The sequence below is a fragment of the Protomyctophum bolini genome (genome assembly GCF_963924005.1).
Source record: "Protomyctophum bolini genome assembly, chromosome: 3".
Taxonomy (NCBI): domain Eukaryota; kingdom Metazoa; phylum Chordata; class Actinopteri; order Myctophiformes; family Myctophidae; genus Protomyctophum; species Protomyctophum bolini.
This window is the reverse complement of record NC_137864.1, coordinates 51,184,337-51,199,094: the sequence shown is the minus strand read 5'-3', so window position 1 is coordinate 51,199,094 and position 14,758 is coordinate 51,184,337. Positions and strand designations below refer to the sequence as shown.

The window sequence follows — 14,758 nt, the reverse complement described above, 5'->3', positions numbered from 1 at the left end:
GTGCTCAATATTTAACACCTCATGTTTCTGTATCAGTGGTGCTCAATATTTCATTGTCAAGTATGAAAATCGGCCGCCGACCCCCCCCATCTGAAAATATGTCGTTTCAGGAACTCGTTTCAGGATTTAAAACGTTGGCTCTGAAAGAATATTCAATGATTTGCACCACATTTTCACGCCTTTTTCAAAATAGCAGACCTACAAAGCTCGTAGCGCGGCACTCGGTGCCGCGCTACGAGCTTGTAGATCTGCTATTTTTCAATAGCTTAAAAGTAGAACACAATGCTTAAAACACCAAAAAGGGGTTCCCGCCCCTGCTGCGTGAAATGTAAAAAAGTGTATGCCGTCTATTTTTAGAATCTCAGTCGGTGCCCTCTACTGTATTCTACTGTATATCTGTTTCTGATCCGTGCCAAACATGTGTTTATATCTCTTCCATGTATTAGGGATTGCTATGCAATTATGCATATTAAATCATGATATAATATGTAATACAAATACTATAAGTTAATATTGTTTCTGCCACTTCAGCTGTCAAGATAATTCTGCCTTAATTCATTGTCGCACATTCGCCCTCTTCTCGCACTATTAAAGCTTGAATTGCACCATTCTACACTATTTTTGTTGTATATTTAATGGAACATACCGGTAGCGTAGCCTACTGTGAAATTGTTCACACAAAGTTCACCTAACATTGCAACTACAGGGAAAACATGCACATGTGATATATTTTTACTCTTTGTTTATTGCTCTATTTTGCATTCTATATTCTATCGCTTTGTTCCCTGTGTTTTGCTGCGTTTGTTGTTTGATGTTGTATTATAATATATTTGCTGCTGCATTGTCTGAAGGAAGCCGAACATAAATCAGTGTTACTCTTATGTACCTGTAGTCCTGTACACAAAGATGCAACGATAAACTACAACCTTGTCCTTGAACCTTGAACCCACTTTTGGGTGTTAGAATCATGTCATGCTTTAGCTATTGGAAAAATAGCAGATCTACAAGCTCATAGCGCGCCACCGAGTGGCGCGCTATGAGCTTGTAGGTCTGCTATTTTTGAAAAATATTTTTGAACGACTGACATAGAAACATAGCTTTTTCAGAAAACTGTCATTTTCAAACAGACAATTTTTTATTATCTGATCTCAGGTCAGAATGGGTTAATTTATTCACCATTTACTTGTAGAGCCTGAGGAAGGTCGCAAGACCGAAACGTTGCTCAATAAAATGCTCTGAACCAGCAAGTGGCAGTGTGCGGATGTCCCTCCTTTCACATTCACCATTTACTGACTTTCTTTTTTTTCTCCCACAGTCGGCCCACTATCGTTCCCAGCCAAGATGTCCGGCAACAACAAGGCCCCGAGCGAGGACGAGAAGTTCCTGTTCGTGGACAAGGACTTCCTCAACAGCCCCATGGCGCAGGCTGACTGGTCGGCCAAGAAGCTGGTGTGGATCCCCTCGGAGAAGGACGGCTTCGTGGCGGCCAGCGTGAAGGTACTCAACCAGAGGAAGTCCCTATGATCTACTTCCCCCCAGTTTCAGGACACTCATGGGAAAAAATGCTTTTTTTCTACGCAGCCACTACTCTGTGGAATGCACTCCCTCCAGCCCTGAAATCCCTACATTCTATTGCAATATTTAGGAAAGACCTGAAATCATGGCTCCATCTACACTCTCACTGGTCATAGTTAGATTCCGACCCTGGACAGCCCATCTCCCAACATGCTCAGGACTATTCTCCCAGGGTACCTCTTGTCCTATGTATAAAGCTCCCAGCCTTATATATAAGGATTATTTATTATATGTTCCATGGTTGTTTTGTCTGTACAGTATGTATGTGTATAGTGTCATGTTACAAAGTGGACCACAATGGAAACAAGCGAAGGCTTTTTTGTGTCTAAGTCCATTTGGCGTTTTTTAAAATGATGTCACTTTCTGTAATTTTCTTAAACTGCCAATAAAGTATTCTATCTATCTATCTAAGGAGGAGCACGGCGACGAGGTGCTGCTGGAGCTGGCGGACAACGGCCGCAAGGTGACGGTGAACAAGGACGACATCCAGAAGATGAACCCGCCCAAGTTCAGCAAGGTGGAGGACATGGCGGAGCTCACCTGCCTCAACGAGGCCTCCGTGCTGCACAACATCCGCGAGAGATACTTCTCTGGCCTCATCTACGTGAGTGTTCAGACCATAGTACACTTCTCTGGCCTCATCTACGTGAGTGTTCAGACCATAGTACACTTCTCTGGCCTCATCTACGTGAGTGTTCAGACCATAGTACACTTCTCTGGCCTCATCTACGTGAGTGTTCAGACCATAGTACACTTCTCTGGCCTCATCTACGTGAGTGTTCAGACCATAGTACACTTCTCTGGCCTCATCTACGTGAGTGTTCAGACCATAGTACACTTCTCTGGCCTCATCTACGTGAGTGTTCAGACCATAGTACACTTCTCTGGGCTCATCTACGTGAGTGTTCAGACCATAGTACACTTCTCTGGCCTCATCTACGTGAGTGTTCAGACCATAGTACACTTCTCTGGCCTCATCTACATGAGTGTTCAGACCATAGTACACTTCTCTGGCCTCATCTACGTGAGTGTTCAGACCATAGTACACTTCTCTGGCCTCATCTACGTGAGTGTTCAGACCATAGTACACTTCTCTGGCCTCATCTACGTGAGTGTTCAGACCATAGTACACTTCTCTGGTCTCATCTACGTGAGTGTTTATGTTTACAATAGAGCTGGGACTCGATTAAAAAAAAATCTAATTAATCAGAGGCTTTGTAGTTAATTAATCTAGATTAATCGTATTTTAATCGCATATCAATATTCAACCTGAGAACAGCGAGAAACCTTTTTTTTTAATGTTTTTTGGTATCCCAGTGAATCAATGAATAGTGACTACAGGATACCACTCATTTTCAACATTTTACTGTCATTAATATACCTGTTGTGGAAATAATAATAAAAAGTCACCCCATTCTGTGTTGCCTAGAACTGGAGGTCTGAAAATAAATGTAGTAACAGTAACAAGTACATCTCAGTGACATCACAAAGCTGTACTTACTTCATATTGTTACCGTTTTTTGTCAGACCTCCAGTTCTAGGCAACACAAAATGGGGTGACTTTTTATTATTTCCAGTTTTCAGTACTATAGAAAAGCGCCCAGTGAGAAACGTTCCGCGGTGAAAAAAAAGGTGCGATTAATTTATCTGTAGTTAATCGCGATTAATTTTTCTGTAGTTAATTAATCTAAATTAATCGCAATTAGTCCCGGCCCTAGTTTACAACATAGTACACTTCTCTGGTCTCATCTACGTGAGTGTTTGGACCATAGTACACTTCTCTGGACGTGTAGACATACTCGGGGCTGTTCTGCGTGGTGGTGAATTAATCCATACAAAATGCTGTGTTTCTCCTTCTAGACGTACTCGGGGCTGTTCTGCGTGGTGGTGAATCCGTACAAAATGCTGCCCATCTACTCGGAGAAGATCATCGAGATGTACAAAGGAAAGAAACGCCATGAAGTCCCGCCTCACATCTACTCCATCACCGACAACGCGTACAGGAACATGATGCAAGGTACGAGTCCTACCCGAGAACCTTTTTCAATTAAGTTCAGTCAGATAACCCACGACTATATTTAACCAATATTTATTATAGAATGAGAATACAAGTTAGTTAGTTAGTTAGTTTCATTTATTGTCCACGTGTGGAAATTCATCTTCGGTCTCAAACAGTAAAAAACAAACGGTTACAACAACAGCAACAACACTTAACACAATTATTTTCTCATGGCAAAAAAGTGCAGGACAACAGCGGCAGATACATTGGAAAAACAAACAAATCTAGCGAGACATGGTATCATTTAGTGCCTTAATGGCATTTGGTATGAAAGAATTTTTTTAAATGTTACGGTTAGCTCTTGGTACTTTGTACCGTCTACCAGAGGGAAGTAGTTCGAACTCCCTGCAGAGTGGATGAGAGGAGGTCGTTTGCTATCTTGATAGCTTTTTTACGAAGTACCTCCTTGTAGATACAGCCTAATTGTTGCTGTCTCTTCCCAATTATTTTTGAGGCTAGGTTTACTATTCGCTGCAGCTTGCTTCTTCCAAGTGTGCATATAATATTTTATCTTGGCGTTCGGCTCTGCTACATTTTTTTTCTCCCTGCCCGGCACAATTAAACACAACAACCTATAGGACAAATAAAGAGGATAGATCACAGAGGTGTGGCCCGGTCTCCTGCGGGAGGTTTGCACATGCTCAGTGTAAACGGGAACTGCGATGATGGAGTGTTCCAGCAGAGGTGCTAGAAGATAGAAAGCTCATAACTTGATCACGTCATTTTAAAATGATCGCAAATCGGACTGTGAGCAAAATAATTATAAATAAAACGTGATCTGGACAATATCCCATATCATGATAATTATAGATATTAGAATATTGGCTGTGATTGTGGATCTGGACATCCCTAGTGGAAATGTATTATTTATTCATGTATTTTACAGTTAATAAATGTGTTTCAAAATGTCCCAGAGCCGTGCAAGGCCTTTTAACCCATTCTGACCTGAGATCAGATTCGTACGAGGTTTCCACTGGACACACACTGGTCTGATGAACCCATTCTGACCTGAGATCAGATTCTAAAAATGTCAGTCGTTCTTCGATTTTTTCAAAAATAGCAGACCTACAAGCTCATATGAGCTTGTAGATCTGCTATTTTTCAATAGCTAAAGCATGACATGATGCTAACACCAAAATGGGTGCCCGGTCAGAATGGGTTAATAAATACAACTTTTGGCAAAATGTCCCAGAGCCGTGCAAGGCCTTTTAACCCATTTAGACCTGAGGACGATTCTACAAATGTCTTCTAAATTGTGACAGTTTTCTGAAAAACCCTGTGTTTCTACTTTCTATATCAGACGTTCTCAAACATGTCAAGCACCCCCAAAAATATATGTAATTGGCCGCCGACCCCCATCTGAAAATATGCTGTTCCAGGGACCCCCCCCCCCCCCCCGAAGCAAAGATTTGAGTTAAAAACGTTCACAGATTTGCGACACATTTTCATGATTTTCTAAAATAGCAGACCTACAAGCTTGTAGCGCGCCTCTCTGTGGCGCGCTATGACCTTGTAGATCTGCTATTTTTCAATAGCTAAAGTATAACATAATGCTTTAAAACACCAAAAGGGGTTCCCGTTCAGAATGGATTAAACTCAGATATGTAATCCAATTGAGATACAACAACATCCCTTTCCATTGAGAGGATAGCAGTAGTAAATAAATATAACGCAACTGGGGATGGTCAATAAAAATGTGAAGAGCAACTTCACAGTGTGGGAACGTCTGTCTGTCTCATCCATTCTTTTAATATTTATTTATTTTGTTTTCGTGAAAATGTGGCACGAATCCTGACAGAAAACTGATTTAGAAGACATTTTATACATTTCGACGTCAGGCCTAAATGGGTTAAGTAAAACAATTAACTTTTTCCACCACTGGATAAAAATAGAGATGTTTAAATGTCTCATTTTGGATTGTGTGAATGTAATGAGTGAACACATCAACAGACATTACAGTGAACACAACGAGTGTTCTTCACAGTGACTACAAAACGTGTCAAGTTGTCAATAACGCTCACTATACTTAACCCATTCTGACCTGAGATCAGATTCATACGAGGTTTCCACTGGACAACACACTGGTCTGATTAACCCATTCTGACCTGAGATCAGATTCTAAAAATGTCAGTCGTTCTTCGATTTTTCAAAAATAGCAGACCTACAAGCTCGTAGCGCGCCACTCGGTGGCGCGCTATGAGCTTGTAGATCTGCTATTTTTCAATAGCTAAAGCATAACATGATGCTGAACACCAAAACGGGTTCCCGGTCAGAATGGGTTAAAACCCACTTGGAGCATGTGACATCATGCAGACAAAAATGTCCACAACTACCGCACATGAATGTGTAATGAATAATTAAAAGCCTTTGAGTACACCAATATGCCAAAGATGCTTAAACCTTTATTTGTATAACCTATTAGAGTTGATGATGTGTGCGGTGTACTGGGAACTGGGAACCTTGTTAATGAACTGTTGGAGTTGATGATGTAGATCGGCTATTTTCAAATGGCCATAACGTATAGGGTTGAATAGCTCTGGTCCATAGCTCTAATGCTCTGGTCCATAGCTCTAATGTGTTGCATTTAGAGGCTATGTTACTCTCAACTTCCTTAGTGGGAGCACTCTGAGCACCCCCCTCCCCCCACCACAGGTATAAATACGTTTTGGCCAGAGAGGGATTTATTTTCACCGGAGGAATAATATTCTCTATGAGGCAATTCTCTGGGCAATATCGGTAGAAGGCGTCAAGCATTAAGACCACAGTATGTTCGTATAGAGATAAATGCCACAGCGTCAAGCATTAAGACCACAGTATGTTAGTATAGTAGTGGTCGTGGGTGTGTCCTACCTGCCTACGTTGCAGTGTCGAGTGATTTAAATGTCACGTTCGGTGTTTGTCTTTTGCACTTTCAGAACTCATAATGGAGACACCCTAGTTTTCTTTTTTTCCCACGCTGTTGTTTAATTATTAACCACTTGTTTAAAAAATGTTAGATGTGTTATAACTTATTTTAGAACATCTGTAGGCCAAAACCTCCCACCATGATGCCCAAAATAAGAAACGTCAGGTTAGCTGTTACTTACTTAGCAATGTAATTGCATCATGTATTGTACCGTAGGCTTATCATCAGAAGAATGTAGATCGAACTCTGCCCAGAAAATCATTAACCAGACATAGCAGAAGTATGCTTTTGTTTCCTTTTGCCAATGCAGTCCATGTGACTGCTGTGACATTTTGTGAATATCCGCATTCGAGTACTGTGGCTCTAAACTGTCAAACCACAAACATGATAACATTGATAAAGTATCCGTATAATATCCTCCACTGAGACGAGTCCTATTACAGAACTATTCCTCTCTGTGGTCGCTGGGGCCCGGCCTGCGTTGCATGGCTGCAGAAACATGACCTTGAATGTGCAGTTTTTTTTTTTGCACTGAGTGCACAGACAGAGTGATGTAATGTTTCACTTCTTCTCTCGTTCACAAGGGCTGCGGGGTGACGTGAGAACCTGATTTTAGACTCTTTACTTTTTGGACAAACGCCATTATGTCATCCGCTGCTGGAGTTGATCTGTGACGTTACAGTGGTCTAGTCCTGTTGCCAGTAGCCCTGTGCACAGTGTGCAGTGGTCTAGTTGCGAACGCAGTGATTGCGAACGCAGTGAGCACTTATTATGAGACCTAGCAGATCATGTCTGTGTGTCTGTCCCGCTTTTGTGCCCATATATGGAGCTGAGTGATTACGTCACCATGACTCAGCCATAACCATATAAGGAGTCCCCAAAGCAGCTATACGTCCAAAACCCAAATATGTACGAGCTGCGTTCGCTTCCCGCGTTTGCGTGTCTTACTGGTTCTGTTGCCAGTAGTCCTGTGCACAGTGTGCAGTGGTCTACTGGTACACACTCTACTTGTACACACTCTAATTGTCAGTGGTTCTCAAAAATGTTGTCAAGGACCCCCAAAAATATATGTAATTGGCCGCGGACCCCCATCTGAAAATATGTAGTTCCAGGGACCCATCTCCGGCATGTCTCTTGCTTAAAAAAAATATTTAAAAAAACAAAAACACAAATTTCATCGAGGTTCGATACGACTGCAAGCAACTCATGAGAAACATGAGTTGAACCCGGAAGCAAAAGGTTTGAGTTCAAAACGTTCTCTCTGAAATAATATATATTCAAATATTTTTCACGATTTTTCAAAAATAGCCGACCTACAAGCTCGTAGCGCGGCACTCGGTGCCGGGCTATGAGCTTGTAGATCTGCTATTTTTCAATAGCTAAAGTATAACATAATGCTTAAAACACCAAAAGGGGTTAAAATGTTAGTGCGGCTTATATACTTCTACTGTAGGAAAGGGTGTGGACATTTGTTTACTTTGGATGTGTCGTCTGAAACCTTTTCCCAGCTGCCAACTATTCTTTGCCTGACGAAACAACTTTAGCCTTTGCAATTTATTTGGTTGCTCTGATGAGTCAAGGGCCCTGTTTCTGGTGGGAAGGATGCCACCAAAAACAGATGCTTAGCCTAAGGCAGGTATGGTTGCTGCCAAAAAATAAATATTTATATTGGTAAACTTATCCATGTTTCAAGATAAGGCTCGATGTGGTGTTCTCTATTGCTAAGCTGGAACAAATCCGTCATGACGGACAAAATACACAGGCTAGGAAAAATGTGAATACCATTCCTGGCAGTGCTTGACAATACTTGGTATTATGTTCTGTATCTGGCTGTTATACAACATGTAGCTAGGTGTAATGTTAGAGTCCACAGAAGACATGTAAATATAAAATAAATGGTTAAACATGTAGCTATAGGTGTAATGATAGAGTCCACAGAAGACATGTAAATATATTAATAAATGCTTAAACATGTAGCTACTGTAGGTGTAATGTTAGAGTCCACAGAAGACATGTAAATATGAAATAAATGCTTAAACATGTAGCTAGGTGTAATGTTAGAGTCCACAGAAGACATGTAAATATGAATTAAATGCTTAAACATGTAGCTAGGTGTAACGTTAGAGACCACAGAAGACATGTAAATATGAAATAAATGTTTAAACATGTAGCTATAGGTGTAATGTTAGAGACCACAGAAGACATGTAAATATGAAATAAATGTTTAAACATGTAGCTATAGGTGTAATGTTAGAGACCACAGAAGACATGTACATATAAAATAAAGGCTTAAACATGTAGCTAGGTGTAATGTTAGAGTCCACAGAAGACATGTAAATATAAAGTAAATGCTTAAACATGTAGCTAGGTGTAATGTTAGAGACCACAGAAGACATGTAGATATGAAATAAATGCTTAAACATGTAGCTATGTGTAATGTTAAGAGTCCACAGAAGTGAACCTGTTTTCTCAACTCGCTGTTTCTCTGCAAGACATTATAAGCCATATCCCCAAAACTGGTGGTTCAAACTGAACAACCAATATGTCAATTTGAAGATATGATTCCGTGCTTTCATGTGACATGAAGAGACAGAATACAGAAACGGTCACTAATGGCACCACATCAATACAGAATAGATTTGTGGACCAAATCTTATCCAACGATTTAATATTCAAGGTTTTTATTTTTATTTTTCTCATCAAATGGTGGTCTGTGTCTGTGGCTCAAATGCCCAATAAATAATGTCCTTGATATGAAGAGGATTGAAAACCACTGCTTTATAGCAGAGTTGTTTTTGGCAGCAAAATTAGATTTTAGTTTCAGTCATATTATAGTCTTTTGAATAGTTTTCATTTAGTTTTAGTCACATTTGAAATGTTTTAGTGTTAGTCTAGTTTTAGTCGACTAAATGTCATGAGATGTATTTTTGGCGGGCCTTGATGGCGTCGTAAACTCGTAATGGCTGATTTTACTGCTTGCTGAAAATAGCTGATCTACAAGCACACAACGCATCGCAGTGCGACGCGTTGTGTGCTTGTAGATCAGCTATTTGCTACATGCAAAAGTGTAAAATGACTTACACTGGATCTCTTGTCCACGAGTCCCTTCCTAACATTTTAGTCTAGTTTTTATGTGTTGACGAAATTGTCAGTATATTTAGTCTTATAGTTTTAGTCACCATAGCTTAGTTTTCATTCAGTTTCCATGTAGTGAAAATAGTCGACGAACATTCTTTGTCATAGTTTTTAGTGCAGGAAGTCAACACTGCTCTAGAGACACCATTATTTGGGAGTATTGAGACTGTCAGATTGTTCATGTGAACAGGAAACAGAGCAGCTTACACTAAGTAGTCATAAGAAGCGAAGGCCAAGCAAGTATCATATTGTAAGACTGGTTAAGACTGGTTAATACGCATTACTGTTATGGGCTGCTTTTGGACAATGTCTTTGGCTGCAGTCCATTATTTCATGTCATATTTTGTCTGATTATGTGATTATTTTAATTAATTTAATTTATTTTCCTTTTAGTTTTAGTTGTGATGAACTCTGGCAGTAATAGGGCATAGCAGTGGCCGTGGTTTCATGATCATAAAACCTTTGATTCTGTGAGATATTTTTCTTAACATATTTAATTATATTATATCTCTGCTCATAACTCCAAAATGTTCATTTTTCAGGAAATGAAAAATATACGTTTTTAATAAACCTTATATTTTTTAAACGATGCAATACTGCCTCATCAAAGTTGGTGTTGTGACATTAGATATAGTGTCAATTACTTGCACGAGAAGGAGAGAGGTTGTGGAGTTAGCTGTTTTAGCAGACAGTTTGAAGTCCAATGGAGTTAAGAGGTTTCGACCAAAGCACTTTTGACTACTTTCCATTGGTTCAATATTTTCGAAACAAGACCGGTGGTTAGAGGGGGTAGAGTGGGCCGGATGGGAACCGTGAGGGTCCCGGTTCGATCCCTGTGGTGCTCCCCCAGAGTTGGTGTCAAAGTGTCCTTGAGCAAGACTCTGAACCCCTGATTGCTCCCGATGAGCCATCGGTGGGTGAAATGTGTGTGTGAATGTAATGCACAACCCCCCCATACTATTTACACTAAATATTCTGCAGGTGAATTTTCATATCACTACAGTGAACGTGATGCATGCCTACCATCATAACTCTGCATGCTTGTTTTTCAGTATTTGCAATTATCTGTGATCAGATCACAGCATAAAGATTATCAATTATCTGTGATCAGATCACAGCATAAAGATCAATTATCTCACAGCATAAAGATTATCACCGCATCACCGGGGATAATCCCAGCGGGTTTGGAAGTCATTCTTCAGAATTAGCTTTGATCTTTAACGTCTTTGATGTTGTGCTGATAAACATGAGAAGTGTCCATAATAAGGGCTACGGTTGTTGTTCCCAAAAATGTTACGGTAGAGAGAAATGTTACGGTAGAGAGAAAACGACAAAAAGTGAAGTGAGCAAATGTACATTCTCTATTTAATGCAGTTTAGTACATTCTCTATTTAATGCAGTTTAGGACATTCTCTATTTAATGCAGTTTAGTACATTCTCTATTTAATGCAGTTTAGTACATTCTCTATTTAATGCAGTTTAGGACATTCTCTATTTAATGCAGTTTAGTACATTCTATATTTAATGCAGTTTAGTACATTCTCTATTTAATGCAGTTTAGTACATTCTCTATTTAATGCAGTTTAGTACATTCTATATTTAATGCAGTTTAGTACATTCTCTATTTAATGCAGTTTAGTACATTCTATATTTAATGCAGTTTAGTACATTCTCTATTTAATGCAGTTTAGTACATTCTATATTTAATGCAGTTTAGTACATTCTCTATTTAATGCAGTTTAGTACATTCTCTATTTAATGCAGTTTAGTACATTCTCTATTTAATGCAGTTTAGTACATTCTATATTTAATGCAGTTTAGTACATTCTCTATTTAATGCAGTTTAGTACATTCTCTATTTAATGCAGTTTAGTACATTCTATATTTAATGCAGTTTAGTACATTCTCTATTTAATGCAGTTTAGTACATTATATATTTAATGCAGTTTAGTACATTCTCTATTTAATGCAGTTTAGTACATTCTATATTTAATGCAGTTTAGTACATTCTCTATTTAATGCAGTTTAGTACATTCTCTATTTAATGCAGTTTAGTACATTCTCTATTTAATGCCGTTTAGTACATTCTCTATTTAATGCAGTTTAGTACATTCTATATTTAATGCAGTTTAGTACATTCTCCATTTAATGCAGTTTAGTACATTCTCTATTTAATGCAGTTTAGGACATTCTCTATTTAATGCAGTTTAGTACATTCTATATTTAATGCAGTTTAGGACATTCTCTATTTAATGCAGTTTAGTACATTCTCTATTTAATGCAGTTTAGGACATTCTCTATTTAATGCAGTTTAGTACATTCTCTATTTAATGCAGTTTAGTACATTCTCTATTTAATGCAGTTTAGTACATTATATATTTAATGCAGTTTAGTACATTCTCTATTTAATGCAGTTTAGTACATTCTCTATTTAATGCAGTTTAGTACATTCTCTATTTAATGCAGTTTAGTTCAAGTCGGACAAAGAGTAACTAAATGTATACAGTACAGGACGGGGGTAATAATTTGATATCAGTGATATACAGTACAGTACAGTACAGTACAGTACAGTACAGTACAGTACAGTACAGTACAGTACAGTACAGTACAGTACAGTACAGTACAGTACAGAATGAGCTCTGAGTGCTATCTGAGAATCTCATTACTTGCGCAAGCAGAGGCCCATATAGGTCCAGGAGCCCAGGAGTCCTGTTTCTGTAGCGTGAGGCAGCTTGATGTACAAGTACACCCCCTGGACATGACGCTAGTATACTGTAGACTTAACCCAAAGGACCTCACTCCCAGGTTCAGGACAGTCTATGGTTCAGGGCAGACACTCTAACCAGTGAGCTGGTAAGAGGTGTGTAAGAGAGAGCATAATAGCTCCCGTTATTGTTGAATTTGGACGTGTTTTTGACAACCTCTCAGTGTTTCTCCCTCCCATGTTATGCCTTGCAACCCCCCCCCCCCCACACACACACACACACACACACACACCCCCGCCTTTTTCTCTCTCTCTCTCTCTCACTCTCTCTTCATCTGCCTTAATTAGGAAGTGTGTGTGTGTGTGTGTGTGTGTGTGTGTGTGTGTGTGTGTGTGTGTGTGTGTGTGTGTGTGTGTGTGTGTGTGTGTGTGTGTGTGTGTGTGTGTGTGTGTGTGTGTGTGTGTGTGTGTGTGTGTGTGTGTGTGTGTGTGTGTGTGTGTGTGTGTGTGTGTGTGTGTGTGTGTGTGTGTGTGTGTGTGTGTAAAAGGAATGTAACCAATGGGTCTGCAGAGGCTCTGGCCAAGGCCTGTCCAAAATAAGACCTGTGTTTATAGTTGGTTGATACTGTAGACATACTGTAGTTAACTATTAACTATAGTTAACTAAGGCCATACTGTAGTTAACTAGTTGTTCTGCACAACCTGAAGGACACTGTCTCTAGAGCTCTGCTCATGGAATGTGTCTCCTTCTCCTCCTCCGGGGAAATGTCTTGCATTCACACACACATTCACACACACACACACACACCTTTACATAGATTGTGCATTACATTCACCCATTCACACACACATTCATACACACCTTTACATAGATGGTTCATTATTACATACACACACGCACGCATGCACGCTCGCGCGCTTGCACACATGCTCCTTGTTCCTAAAGTGTAATGTTTAGACTACTAAGCCAAGCCCAAAAATCCGTGATAATTGATCTAATAATGCTTATGGTCTAGCAGCGCTCTCCTTCAACAGTACTCACCCTGGCCCGGGGCGGTGGCCGAACGGTTTGCGGAGCGGTCTTGATATCGGAAGGTCGCTATAGTTCGTATCCCCCCCCGGACCGGCACGTTAAAATTACCACCGCTGAAGTGCCCTTTGAGCAAGGCATTGAACCTCCTCTACCATGAAATGTTCTATGAGCAGGGCCTGGCTTGTAAACAAGTTATTGAGCTTAGTCCAGTTACCCTGCAGGGTAAACATAGTACCTTTCCTTCCCTTTTTTGCCTGTTGTATTTGAAGAGATACCGTTACAGTAGAAAATAGCCATAAATGGACACAGAACACTCTCTAGAAGGACTACAACCTTCTATTTCAGGGAACCATGTTATGCTGATGACTCATCGCTTATAAGCATCTTGGGAGCTTCATTTCATAGGTGTCGTCTGTCGAGGTGTTTTTGATCCTTGCAACATGTGTCCCATTGTCCGTACACTGACAACAATGTGTCTGTGGCAAATTACAATGTTTATAAGACCCAATTACCGAACTGAACTGATCTCCAGTCTCTCTCAGTACGACACTCATTTACTACGACACTATCGCACATTAGGAGTCGTCCATATAGTTGGTTCTCGAGTGTTTTATCTGCAAGGACCCCCTTAACTCTGAGAGTGTTCAAATGTACCATTTGAACCGGTGGGCTCTGCTATTTCTGTTCCCCAAGAGGGGCTTGTTATTGTACATCCATCTCCCTGCTCTTACAGTTTCATCATAATGGTTGTCTAATTGTGCCGAGCAGGGAGAAAAATGTAGCAGAGCCGAGCGCCAAGATGAAATATAATATCCACACTTGTATTCTCATTAGATAATACATGTTTATTTGTGAGTTATCTGACTGAACTACAGTGTTTTGCTTTAAAATGTTTTGTTTTTCCATAATGAAATGGCAGTATAGCATTAACGTTATACAGGACTGTTTGTTGCTTACCGTATACATGTATATTTTATAATAATAATAATTTTAAACCCTATATTTTTGTTTCTACAGACCGTGAGGACCAGTCCATTCTCTGCACGTAAGTGAAAAACCCACCGTATGTTTCTCTGTTGACTTCTCCTCCGTGTTTTCCCTAAACATCACATTTCCTCCATGTTTTTTTTTCCCCTAAACATCCCATCGCTGAAAAGCTGTTACATAACGTTAAGCGTAAACAGAGCGAAACAAACGAGACATCTCTCTAATCTAACATCAACTGGTCTCTCCGCCACCAGCCAACCTGCGTAGTGGATTAATGAGGAACCTTTTGGCCTTGTTTTGTCACTGTTATTGCAGCTGCGTCCTTTACTATGCTTCTTTCTTCGTAATGTTTTAAATCAA

General features: G+C 39.9%; 1 protein-coding gene across 5 annotated transcripts in view; it reads left to right on the top strand.

The window, feature by feature from the left end:
- Nucleotides 1–14,758, top strand: part of LOC308313059 (myosin-11-like) — a 97,629-nt gene that overhangs the window by 15,049 nt on the left and 67,822 nt on the right. For 4 of the 5 annotated variants that reach the window (XM_080759941.1, XM_080759940.1, XM_080759942.1 and 1 more), the window contains exons 2-5: nt 1,316–1,497; nt 1,988–2,179; nt 3,436–3,592; nt 14,429–14,456. In XM_080759941.1, coding sequence (XP_080616067.1) covers nt 1,342–1,497; nt 1,988–2,179; nt 3,436–3,592; nt 14,429–14,456 — 533 coding nt within the window. In that variant the 5' untranslated portion in view covers nt 1,316–1,341. Of the gene's footprint in view, nt 1–1,315; nt 1,498–1,987; nt 2,180–3,314; nt 3,329–3,435; nt 3,593–14,428; nt 14,457–14,758 lie in introns of those variants that run through there. The other variant, XM_080759944.1, reaches the window with a different exon arrangement.